This window comes from Mustela nigripes, chromosome 6, assembly GCF_022355385.1.
Source record: "Mustela nigripes isolate SB6536 chromosome 6, MUSNIG.SB6536, whole genome shotgun sequence".
Lineage (NCBI taxonomy): Eukaryota > Metazoa > Chordata > Mammalia > Carnivora > Mustelidae > Mustela > Mustela nigripes.
The window spans coordinates 9,457,369-9,469,894 of NC_081562.1; the positions used below are offsets into that span (position 1 = coordinate 9,457,369).

At 44.4% G+C, this 12,526-nt stretch overlaps 1 protein-coding gene across 1 annotated transcript in view; it reads left to right on the forward strand.

The window, feature by feature from the left end:
- FAM227A (family with sequence similarity 227 member A) overlaps nucleotides 1-12,526 on the forward strand; it is a 77,110-nt gene that overhangs the window by 14,941 nt on the left and 49,643 nt on the right. The window contains exons 6-10 of the mRNA XM_059404594.1: nucleotides 2,460-2,561; nucleotides 3,031-3,135; nucleotides 5,092-5,215; nucleotides 10,786-10,890; nucleotides 12,400-12,479. Of these exons, the coding sequence (XP_059260577.1) occupies nucleotides 2,460-2,561; nucleotides 3,031-3,135; nucleotides 5,092-5,215; nucleotides 10,786-10,890; nucleotides 12,400-12,479 (516 nt within the window). The remainder of the gene's footprint in view (nucleotides 1-2,459; nucleotides 2,562-3,030; nucleotides 3,136-5,091; nucleotides 5,216-10,785; nucleotides 10,891-12,399; nucleotides 12,480-12,526) is intronic.

Consider the following 12,526-nt stretch of genomic DNA (forward strand, 5'->3'; position numbering starts at 1 on the left):
ACATGCTTTCCCCTGTCTGTGCAGCTCTCAGCAATCCTCCTTCATCCGGTCATTTTTACTCTCAAAGCCTCCCCTGGTACCCCAAGCACAGGTTAGCTGCCCCTCGGGGCTCCACGTCCCCCTGGATTCCTGCTCTCAGGGCACCCATCACACTAGATTACAAATGTCTGCTTACCTGGGAACATCTCCAGGGCAGGAACTCTCCATCACCATCCAAGCACCTAATAGGTGCTCAGTAAATATCTGTTGAAGGGCTGAAATGAAATCCTCTTTGAAAGGAAACAGAAGTGTGAATAAGTAAATAAACAGGAACTAGCGCACCCTTAGCGAGTGTTTCCCAAGTGCCTGATTCTAAGCACCTCGTATGTCTCATTGCTCATGGAATCATCGTATCGGTCCTCGAGGTCAGGACTATCACTGTCACCTTCATTCTCCGTGATGTCAGCAGGCTGTGCCCCAAGATCCAGAGAGGGGTCCCCAGGGCCAGCCAAGAGGGGCCCTGGCTGCTCACAGGCTAGAAGTCAAACCCAAGCCAGCAGGGTGTGAAAGCAGGATTTATTGAAGGAATTGAGAGAGGGCAGGTAGAGACAGAGCATCCGGGAGACTCAGAAAGGAAAAGGGTAGGAGTCTTGTCTATGTTTGGGGTCCAGGGTTTTTGTTGAAGGTTGTGGTCTGGTGTATATGTCCTGTCAGGCAGCCAGGAATTGGTTTGAGCAATGACAGAGGCCCAGACACTACTCCTTGAAGCCAGGGTGTCCTGGTGTCAATGTCCGGCACCAGTGATCTAGAAAATGCACATGACCGCATGTCCGGTCATTCTCACTTGGTCCTTCCTTAGATGTTATCTATTCTAGAGAAATTGTTAACTTCTTGTCGTTTACAAGGAGGACATACAATATTTGCATTATGAGGCTTATGTAAAGTGGGTGGTGCAGGTCCTAGCAAGACTAGAAGCAGGGAAAAGAGCAAAAAGCAGATTTCTTATGGAGATTCCCTGTCTCATCTGGTTGGGGAAAATGAGCACATACAGGTTCAAGAACATTGTTCAAGATCACACAGTTTTAAAATCTAAGAGCTGGATTTGAATCCAGGCTGTCTGGTGCTGATGTCAGTGCTCTTAACTGCTCTGAAGCTACTTTTCCTCCAGGGAAGTGGGAGGCATGGTGGGACATCAGGAGGGGGACAAGCGTGGGATCTCTTTACTCTTCATAATGCTAAGGGGTTAGGTAACCCTACTTTAGAGCCTCCCGGGCCATGTGACCTTGGGCCAGAATCCTAAACTTTCCATCCGTACTTTCCTCTTCTCTAAACTGGGGATGCCTGTGGTATCTACCAGACAGATTGTGAAAAATGAAGTGGGACAGGGAGGGAATGTGCATAGCCCAGTGCCTGACGCATGGGCTATGTATATTAGCCCATATATAGATAACATGTATATTATCAAAAAATAGCAGATGTATATATCTCATATTTTTATGAATATACGTAATATATAAATACACATATATGTAAAATATACATATGTATATATGTATATTTTAAAGATCTTACTTATTTGAGAGAGAGACAGCACAAGCATCTGCCCTGAACTGAAGGCAGACATTTACCCAACTGATCCATCCAGGTGCCCTGACATATTATTATATTATTATATTATTATATATATTATTATATTATTAAGGTAGTAGCTTTGGAATCAGAGTAAGGTTCAAGACCCTGTTGCAGCACAATGAAATCTGATATCTAATTTTAGAATTCCATAGGCTTACTAGGAGCCCAACAGAATCCCCTGGTCCAGTGATTTGCAGTTGTATAATATCTGTGTTTGTTGATGACATCTGATCCAAGTAGGTGAGAGCTTGGGGCAGGGGCCTGGAGTGGCAGGTCTCAGTCCTCGCTCAGCCCCTTGCTGGCTGTATTACTTTGGGCAAGTAATTTTAGCTCTGGGTCCTCAATGTCCTCATCTGTAAAATGGAGATTATCATAGTGGTTAAATGAGAGTGTGTAAAAACACCTGGGAAGGCTAATAGTCGGCACTCACTGGAAAGGATAAGTGTTGTTTTTAAGTTGATGCCAGCATAGGTTCATTCCAAAGATGACTGGTGGGAAGACGGAGTAATTAGTAATAGTAACAAGCTGTGGAAAGTAGGAGGAAAGGCGGGTCTTGGATGGAGAAGATTATTAATCAGCCTTTGACCCAGGTGAAAAATGTTTTTTTCAAAAACAACAGCAATAAGGGCGCCTGAGTGGCTCAGTGGGTTAAGCCTCTGCTTTCGTTTCAGGTCAGGATCTCAGGGTCCTGGGATCAAGCCCCGCATTGGGCTCTCTGCTTGGCAAGGAGCCTGCTTCCCATCCTCTCTCTCTCTGCCTACTTGTGATCTCTGTCTGTCAAATGAATAAATAAAAAAGATCTTAAAAAAAAAAACAGCAATAATAATGTGATTTTCTTTTTCTTCAAGTCTTTCTGTTCGGATAAAGAATTAGAGAAGTTTCTCTCTTCTCCTTCTCTAAGAGCCATATGGCTGGATAGCTTCTGGTGGATCTTTCATGAGAGGTACCAGGTAAATGCAATATGATCGCTTCTCTCCCTGCTTACGTTATTTTTCTGCAGAACAAACTCCAGCCTCTTTAACGTGGGCTGAGCCTCTCTGATTCTGGGGAGCAGCCGTGCAGCCCCATCTGCCACGCCCCCTCCCCCCGGGCCTCACCCATACATCCTGTGCTTCAGCCACTGTACACGTAGCCCCATGAGCACCAGGAACCGGTCCCTGTCACTTGCCTGGTCAAGCACAGGGCCTGGAGCAGAGTCAGGACCTGCCAGCTCAGAGTCTGGCTGGGCGCTTACTTCAACAATCGGCCTCTACGCATAAATCCTCTAAAAATTGGTGTACTGTTTCAGAAATCACATGAGATTAAACATCTCAAGAATAATATTCCTAAACATGAGAGAAATGCATATTTCAGCATCACAGCCATTGGCCATTTCAACCAGGGGCTCTAGTAATTTCTTCTCCACTTTTTTCCTGGTAGCCCAACAAGGAGTTCCAGAATAAAATGTTTGACCGGATAGCCCAAAACTACGCCTTTCTCTTATTGTATGAATCCAAGTCCCACTATGAAGAGGCGCTCTTAAAAGTAAGCATCAACCACTGTTTGGAGGGGGGGGGAAATCACACTAGATATTTCTGCACTTCTAATGCTAATAGAATGCCCTGAGCGTTCTTCCCATGAGGCAGTAAGTAGTAAGTTGTGCGACATCCATACACCTACTTGTAATGCAGCAGTGACAGTAAATAAAGTAGATCTATATACCGTTTATTTTAAGTGAAAAGCAGAGCAATTTATAGAACTCTGTGCTTAAAAATGTGTATGTGTATGTATATATGTATGTGTGCCTATGAATAGAAAAAAAAAATCTGGAAAAATTTGTACCAAACTCTTAGCAATGGTTATCTCTGGGGAATGAGGTGTAAGAGACTTCCTTTTCTATTTTAAATATTTCTGTAGTATTTAAATAAGTATGTAATTTTAAAATTATGAATATATATATATATATATATATTCACAACGACCGATTTAACTACATAAATTATTTAAATTACCACAGTCAGACTTAAAAGGCAAAGGAGAAACCGCAGAAATCACGTGGCATATACATCACACTATGTAAAAGAACTCTTACAAATTGGTGCACCGGGCTGGCTCCGTCAGAGGTGCATTCGACTCTTGATCTTGGGGTTGTGAGTTTGAGCCCCACATTGGGTGCAGAGATTACTTAAGTAAATAAACACTTAAAAAAAAAAGAATTTCTACAAATCAGTGAAAAGAAAATGCAACACTGCACAGACCAATTGACAAAGTGCTTAAACCAGAAATTCCCCAGGGAAGGAATACAGATTGGGGCGGGGGAGGGTTCACCCTTAACAACAGCCAAACATACAAATTAAAACAATAATCATTTGATACCCCTCTTTACCTGCTAGAGTGCATGGATTAAAAAGAGTGGTTCCCATGGTTGTAAAGGATCTAGGGAAATGGCATTCCGACAGTCTGGGAAGTGAGTTGATACATCTTTGCTACAAGGTGCTTATACTAATTAAGTGTGCGCCTACCAAGTCACTTAGATTTTCCGTGCCTCAGTTTCATCATCCATAAAATGGGCACAATGATGGCTCAGTCCCAGAGTTGTACTAAGGATTAAATGAGATGATGTTTGTAAGGCCCCTGACACAGTACCCAGCACCTGATAAGCCCCCAGCGTATGATAGCTGCTGTAATTACTATCATGATTGCGTCTTCTGGAGGTCATAATCGAATACTCAGGAAAAGCTGCTTTCACACATGCTTTTCACAGATTTTTGACTGCCTGCTATGTGCCAGACACAGAGATAGCTTAACAAATAAAAACAATTAGTCCACATAATTTGTAAAGTCTTAGAAACAAGACAACAGCCATTGATGGGGGATGTCGAAGTAAATTTTGATATGCCAATCAGCCCAATATTAGGAAGGTCATTCTTGGGGGAAAAAAGTTCCAAAGAGTTGATAACAACCCGAAGAAGTGTTTACATTATATTGTTAAATGAATAAGGCCAGATATAAATGTATAATTTGAGATCAAGTGTATAACTTGAGATCATAGTTAAGAAGGCCAGATATAAAATGTATAGTTTGAGACCAATCATAGTTAAGAAGGAACAACAGTACCAATTATGCATAGGAAAAAACCGAAACAGTAGTAGTACAGTTAGGTATCTGGGAGGTAGAAAGATGGGCAGGTCAAATGTATCTTGTTGTCTAGGCTACACTTTGGCAAAATGGGCTGAGCCGCAGATGGCGAGCAGAGGACCTGGGGGAGGGGGAGGTTCCTGGCCAAGCCTCTCATGAGGTTTAGGTGTGGTCCCCAGGTAGGGTGAGGAGTCCAGCACAATGTGGGCCAGCAGCAGATGGAAATTGCTCCCTCTCCCTGGGTGGAAAGCAGTGCTGTATCAGGTAGAGAGTTTTATCACAGATCCTTTCTGCAGTTCGGAGCTCTTTTCTGGGTCTAGAAATGTCCAGGATGTTGCCTGAGTTCTGTTTGCCGACCCACAGAAGCTGCCATCGCTGCTGAGTAAAGCCATCTATACCAGCTTCTGTTGCTGCTTCCCTCAATCCTGGTTCAACACGCACGAATTCAAATCGAGCATCTGTAACACGGTGAGCCTGTGGATTTCAGGTAAGAGGGGGCTGCTCTGGGGTCGGGGAGGTTGTGATTCTAGAAACACTCCTCCCTGAGCCTCGGGGTGTGGTTTGCCATCACACCCTTCACTGAAACCCTTGTCCCTTTCTCTTGCTGACATCAAAGAAGGGAAGATGTGCGGTTAGAGCCCCAAGGAGTACCAATTTCCTTGCTTCCACAAAAAGACAGTTCTGAGACATTCCTAGTCCCCTCTTTGTGCCCGGTAATCTGCAGAAAGGTTTCAGCAGAGTGTAGTTAGCCACATGCTGTGGACTAATGGACCCAGAGCTCAGGAACCCAAGAAAGGATGCTGGTTGGAAGCATCCCAGGTGACCCCATGTGACCCAACTGTAGTCCCCTGGTCCCTGCCACACACAGTGCCAGGCTGATGTTCACTTTTAACTACTTGTCACTCTCGATCCCTATTCCCCTCTTCTTGACCGAGCTATTTTCTAAGGTCATTAACACCTACTACCTATTAAGAAGCTCCCGTGTACTAAGCTTCCTAAGTCAGCACTTCTTCCCTGCTGTCTTGGGGGTCTCCAGGTTCATTGCCACATTAGGATATTTTCTGGGAGATCTCATAGCCTCAGCGTGTAGTTACATTCATGGCTAAGGTCATAGCAACTCTTAGGGGAAAAGACAGAGTCTGGAGGAATTCATGGGCAGGCTTCCTTCTGCTCCCTCCCTTCCCTGAAAAGTTAGGCAACGTGCGCTCATCCCTCTGCAACAAAATGTAGCAGCGCGTGTGATGTCTCTGCCCGGGGAAGCCTACTAGAGACACATGACCCAAGGTCTATACTGGGGGCCGTAGATACCTCTGTCTATCCTATACCAAAATGCCAGAAAACCAGATGTTCCGCAGAAGCCTCATTGTTCTGCAGCTAGCCCAGGCCCAGTGAGCCATTCTGATCAGTTAAGAAAAAAATTGCACCCCAGCTATAGTGTTATAATTGACATATAAATTGTTTAAGTCTAAGATGCCCAAAGTGATGACTTGATGCAGGTACATGTTGGGGATGTTAACCATAATAAGGTTAGTGAACACATCCTTCCCCCATAATTACTGTTTTGTTGTTATGGCAAGAAAACTTAAGGTCTACTCTCATAGCAGCACTCAAATATACAACACGGTATTTTTTAAAGATTTTATTTATTTACTTGACACTCAGAGATCACAAGTAGGCAGAGAGGCAGGCAGAGAGAAAGGAGGAAGCAGGCTCCCTACTGAGCAGAGAGCACGATGCGGGGCTCGATCCCAGGACCCTGGGATCATGACCTGAGCCGAAGGCAGAGGCTTTAACCCACTGAGCCACTCAGGCACCCCTTAAGTTTTATTATTTGAGAGAGAGAGAGCAAGAGAGAACAAGTGTGAGCATGAGCAAGGGGAGGGACAGAGGGACAAGCAGATTCTCTGCAGAGCTGGAAGCCTGATGCAGGGCTTGATCTCAGGACCCCAGGAATATGACCTGAGCCAAAGGCAGATGCCTAACCGGCTGAGCCACCCAGCCATCCCTACAACACGGTATTAGTAACTATAGTCATCACGCTTGTACATTAGATCCTGGAACTGGTTCCTCCCATAATGGGAAGTTTATGCCCTTTGACCAACATCTCTTCCTTTACTCCCGCCCCAGCCCCTGGCAACCACCATTCATCTCTCTGCTTCTATGAGTTTGGCTTTTCAGGTTCCACCTGTAAGTGAGATCCTACAGTCTCTGTCCCTCTCTGTCTGCCTTATTTCACTTTAGCATAACACCCTCAAGGGTCATCCATGCTGTCCCAGTGTCTGATTTTCCTTCTTTTGTTATGGCTGAATAATACTCCATTATGTAGCTGTACCCCTGTCCTTCTCCATTCATGCATCGATGGACACCCAGGTTGTTTCTCTGTCTTGGCTGTTGTGACTAATGCTGCAGTGAACATGACCCTACAGAGATCTCATGGAGACAGGGATTTCATTTCCTTTGGACATCTGTATTCAGGAGTGGGATTCCCGAATCGTACGGTAGTTCAGTTTTTAATTTTTTGAGGAGCTTCCCTACCGTTTCCCACACTGGTGGTACCAGTGTACATTCCTACGCAGGGTTCCTTTGCCACACCCTTCCCCACTCTTGTTATCTCTTGTCTTTTTGATAATAGCCGTTAGAACAAATGTGAGAAGGACATCTCCTTGCAGTTTGGGTTTGCATTTCCCTGTTGATAAGTGATGCCGACTTCTTTTTCACGTACCTGGTGGCCATGTCTTCTTTGGAAAAATACCTGTTCAGATATTTTTTAATTTGCCCATTTTTTAATCAGATGATGTGTTTGTTTTTTGCTATGGAGTCTATGAGTTCCTTATACACTTTGGATATTTAACTCCTTACCAGATTTATGGTTTGCAAAGGTTTTCTTCCATTCCAAATGTTGCTTTTTCACTTTGTTGTTTCCTTTGCCGTGCAGAAGCTTTTTAGCTGGATGTAGTCCCACTTGTTGATTTTTTGCTTTTGTTGCTTGTGCTTTTGGTGTCGTAACCAAAAAGTCATTGCCAAGATCAATGTCAGATTTTCCCCTCTATTTTCTCCCAGGAGTTTCGTGGTTTCAGATCTCACTTTTAAGTCCTTAATCCATTTCAAGTCGATTTTTGTAAGGGGTGTAAAAGAAGAGGGTTCAGTTTTATTCATTGGCGTGTGGCTGTCCTCTTCGCCCAGCACCATATATTGAAGAGACGGTCCTTTCCGCATTGTATAGTCTTGGCCGCCTTATCAAATTTTACTTGACCACATTTTATCTCTGGGCACTCAGTCTGTTTCATTGATCCATGTGTCTGTTTTTATGCCAGGACTGGACTATTTTTTGATTTCTTAGCTTTGTAATATAGGTTAAAGTCAGAGAGCGTGATGTCTGCGGCTTTGCTTATTTTCAAGATTGCTTTGGCTGTTCAGGGTCTTTTGTGGATCCACACAAATTCTAGGATGGTTTTCTCTACTTCTGTGAAAAAGACCGTTGGAATTTTTTTTTTTAATTTTGATAGATTGCATTGAATATATAGTGGCTTTGGGTAGTTTGGATATTTTCATAATTTTAATTCTTTTGATCCATGACATAGCATATCTGCCCATTAATTTGTTTCTTCTTCAGTTTCTTTCATCGGTGTCTTACAGTTTTCAACATATAGATTTTTCACGTCCTTAGTTAAATTTACTCCTAAGTAGTTTGCTGTTTTTGATGTTATTGTGAGTGGGTTGTTTTCTTTCTTTTTTTTTTCACATAACTCATGGTCAGTGTATAGAATATAGAAACCCAACTGACTTTTATATGTTGATTTTGTATCGTGACAATATACTGAATTTGTTGATTAATTCTAACTTTTTTTGGTGGACTCTAGGTTTTTCTATATGCAACATCATGTCATCCGCAAACGGAGACAAATTTACTTCTTCCATTCTGAGTTGGATAGTTTGGATATTTTCTTTTTTTTTTTCTTTCTTTCCTTTCTTTTCATCTTTGTTGTTGTTGTTATTGTTTTGTTTGGGTTTGGTGGGGTTTTTTTTGTTGTTGTGGTGGTTTTTTTTTGTTGTCTAATTATTCTGGGTGGTGAGAGTGGATATCCTTGTCTCACTCCTGGTCTTAGAAGAAACACTTTTCATCATTGAGTATGATATTAGCTGTGGGCTTATTCTATGTGGCCTTTATTACATTAAGTTACATTCCCTTTGTACCCAAATGTGGAGAGTTTTTATCATGAAAGGATGTTGAATTGGGTCAAATGCTTTTCCTGCATCTACAGAGATGATCGGGTGATTTTTATCTTTCCTTTTATTAATATGGTGTATCACAGTGATTGATTTGTGGATGTTGAACCATCTTTGCATCTCAGGGCGCAGTCCTACTTGATCATGGTGTACAGTCCTCCTAATGTGATCTTGAATTCTGTTCGCTAATATTGTTTTGAGAATTTTTATGTCTATATTCACCAGGAATATTGGCCTGTAGTTCTCTTTTCTTGTAGTGTCCTTATCTAGCTTTGGTATCAGGGTAAAGCTGGCCTCGTAAGATGAGTTTGGAAGTGTTCCCTCCTCTTCAGTGTTTTGAACGAGTTTGAGAAAGATTGGAGTTCATTCCTTAAATATTTGGTAGAATTTGCCTGTGTAGCCATCTGGTCCTGAGCTGTTCTTTGTTTGGGAGGTTTTTTGATCACTGATTCCACCTCCTAACTCGTTATCGGTCTGTTCAGATTTTATATTTCTTCATGATTCGGTCTTGGTAGTTTGTACACTTCTAGAAATGTATCACTTCTTCTAACTAGTTAGGGAAAATGGTATCATGTAAAGAAATGTTTACCAGCCAACTTGCACATGCTGGCCAAAGGCCAACCTCGCAAGCAAGATTTTTCAAGGATAGCAGCCCAGGGCCTGCTAAGTCTCCCTCCCACCACACACCCATTTGATCCTCTTAATATATGTAAAATCAATGAGGTCCCGCAGCAAAAATAGGGGCGTAGGCATTCAGATCCAGGCTGTCCCACTGCACAGCTAGGTCTTTGACCACTACACCATCTTTTTTTTTTTTTTTGAAGGTTTTATTTACTCATTTGACAGAGAGAGATCACAAGTAGATATAGAGGCAGGCGGCAGGGTGGCGGGGAGCAGGTCCCCCGCTGAGTAGAGAGCCCAATGTCAGCCTGATCCCAGGACCCGGAGATCATGAACTGAGCCGAAGGCAGAGGCCTAACCCACTGAGCTACCCAGGCACCCCAACCACTCTGCTATCTTGCCTCGCATTCTCTGACCTTTTTCTTTCTGTTCCTCCTTTTTTATTCTCCTTTTTTGTCCAAGGTTGTACCTCTTTCCCCTAATCCATCCTCAATAATAAACTTCTTGTCCACTTACTTTGTCCAATGGAGACAGCGTCTTTGCATGAGAGTTCAAGATTTCTCAAGCAATCCTTGGTCTTTTCCTTTCTAAACCAAAGAACGGAGGGAGATAGTGGAGTCCTTCTAATGTCTGAGGGTTCAGGTTCCAAGAAGCCAAGACTCTGAAACACATGGTTTGCTTACAAGAAAAGCATTAGGCCCATTAACATCGCCATCAAATGTTTAGGGAGAGCCCTTTCCGTTAGCAAATACTAAGCTCCTCTCTGTCATGCTCTAGGTCCAGTGCTAAGCCCTCGAGGGGTAAAAGTGAGTAAGATCCAGGTCCTGCACTCAGGGGGCTCATAGTTCAGCGAGAGCAGAGAAGATAAGCAGGAAAAGGAATGATGACAATGCCTGCCTTCACATCTGTGCCGCACAGGGTCACATGTCCTGGTGTGATCCAGTCATCAGACCCATCCATGCTTTTGGGGGGTCGGAGGGGTGGGGTAGGGCAAACCTAACCATTTATTTTCCAGAAGAAGGCACCAAAGCCTCCCACAGAGGAAGTGACTCCCCCAAGACCACAGGGCCAGTGTAGGGCCAGGCTAATGCTAGAAGCTTCCCCCCCCTCCCCGCCCCAGGACCAGCAGGGGGGTGGGGGCTCTGTCTTCAGCTTTCTGCCTCCTTTCTCCTTTATGGAGGTTTTCCTCCTCATTCTTCGCTCCTTTAGGCATCTACCCTTGCCTACAGAGCTACAACAGCTGGAACTACTCAGAACTGGATCCAGAGAGATTCCGGAGAGAAAAATTAATTTTGCAGAGAAGACTGTTAAAGAGTAAGCTACCCCTCGTGCACCTAGCGCCCACCCACCCCCCGGCCCCCCTGCTGGCTCCCCTGCCGTGCCAGCTGCCATCCAGCTGGGGCAGGATAGGGCCTTGGTATGTAAGTACTCAGGCCAGATTCCCTCTCACACTCCCCCACATTAGCCACCAAAATGACTGAAATGCCTCATGCTTAGAAATTATAGTTAGACTCCGCAGCATCACGGCTGGGATGCAGGGGTGGGACTTGGTACTGTACTCACGGATGCCAGGGACTGGGTGTCTGCTCTGGGTCAGGCTCCTTGCTGGCCTCCTTATCCTTTTACTTAATCCTCACACCAACCAACTCAAGGACACACTAAATCCATCTCACAGATAAGGAGAGTTAAGAGTTCAGAGAAGTCAGTGGCGGAAGGCTTCCTTTCTTATTGATGCGACAGATGAGGAAAGGGCTCTCTGCGCCCCGGATGCACAGCCCGGTGGCACAGTCTAGTGGGAAATTTAGGCCACACAGCCACGTCCCTAGTAGCCCCGGGGTCTACCTCCCTTAGGGAACATGAGGCCGCTCAGCAGGACAGAGGGGCCTCCTGAGAGGCGGTACTGTCCACACCAGTACTGTCCACACCATGGTGATCTATCTTCCTGACCCTGGAGGGGTGCAGGCAGAGCCTAGAATGATGAGCCACATCAGCATCTCTGGATAGGCGCCCCCTGCCCCCCGCCATGATCTTTGAGTGTTGTCCAGTTTGGGAAGCACTAGCCCAGGGCACAGGGAAGCCATCTGCTTTCCCAGGAACCACCAGGAAACACACAGAAGTTTCAAAGTGAAAAAAAAAAATGTAAACTGTAAACTGTCTCCAACTTTAATGACCCTCCCTCAGGTTGATAGACTGTTACTTTTTTTTTTTTTTTTAAGATTTTTATTTATTCATTTGACAGAGAGAGATCACAGTAGGAGAGAGGAAGGGAAGAGATCACAGAGAGAGAGGAAGGGAAGCAGGCCCCCCACCGAGCAGAGAGCCTGATGTGGGACTCGATCCCAGGACCCTGAGATCATGACCTGAGCCGAAGGCAGCGGCTTAACCCACTGAGCCACCCAGGCGCCCCGACTGTTACTTTTTTAAGCGTTTAATTCAACATTTACTCATTTTGATATTTCAGGGTTTTGAGTTTTTTGTTTTTCTTTTGAAGCCAGTACTTTATTTATTTATTTATTTATTTATTTATTTATTTTCATAGGAGTTGAGTGCTTGCCCTGGGTACTGGCCTCTGCTTACATTATTTACTTTAATTGGTTCACCAGCCCTGCAAGGTGTTTAGTACTCAAACCTTTAACAGGATCAGGGGTTAGGTAACTTGCCGAAGGTCACACAGCAGAGGGAATGACTGAGGGGCTCTGGTTTGCCTGAGGTTCATTGTCCTGCTGTTGCTGTGGCCTCCAGGGAGGGGGCTGTGTCAGAACTTGTGGTCTGCAGTGTCCTGTCTGGGAAAGAATAAAGCACATTTTTCTTTCTCTTCCCTAGAAAGAGAGTTCTCTTTGTTCACTTCTAAGAGACATGTCTCCCAGACATCTATCCAGTACAAGAAAGTTCCCTACCCTAAGGTGAGTAGAGGGGCACAGACCCAGACCCCTTGCATCCCCAAAAGCTT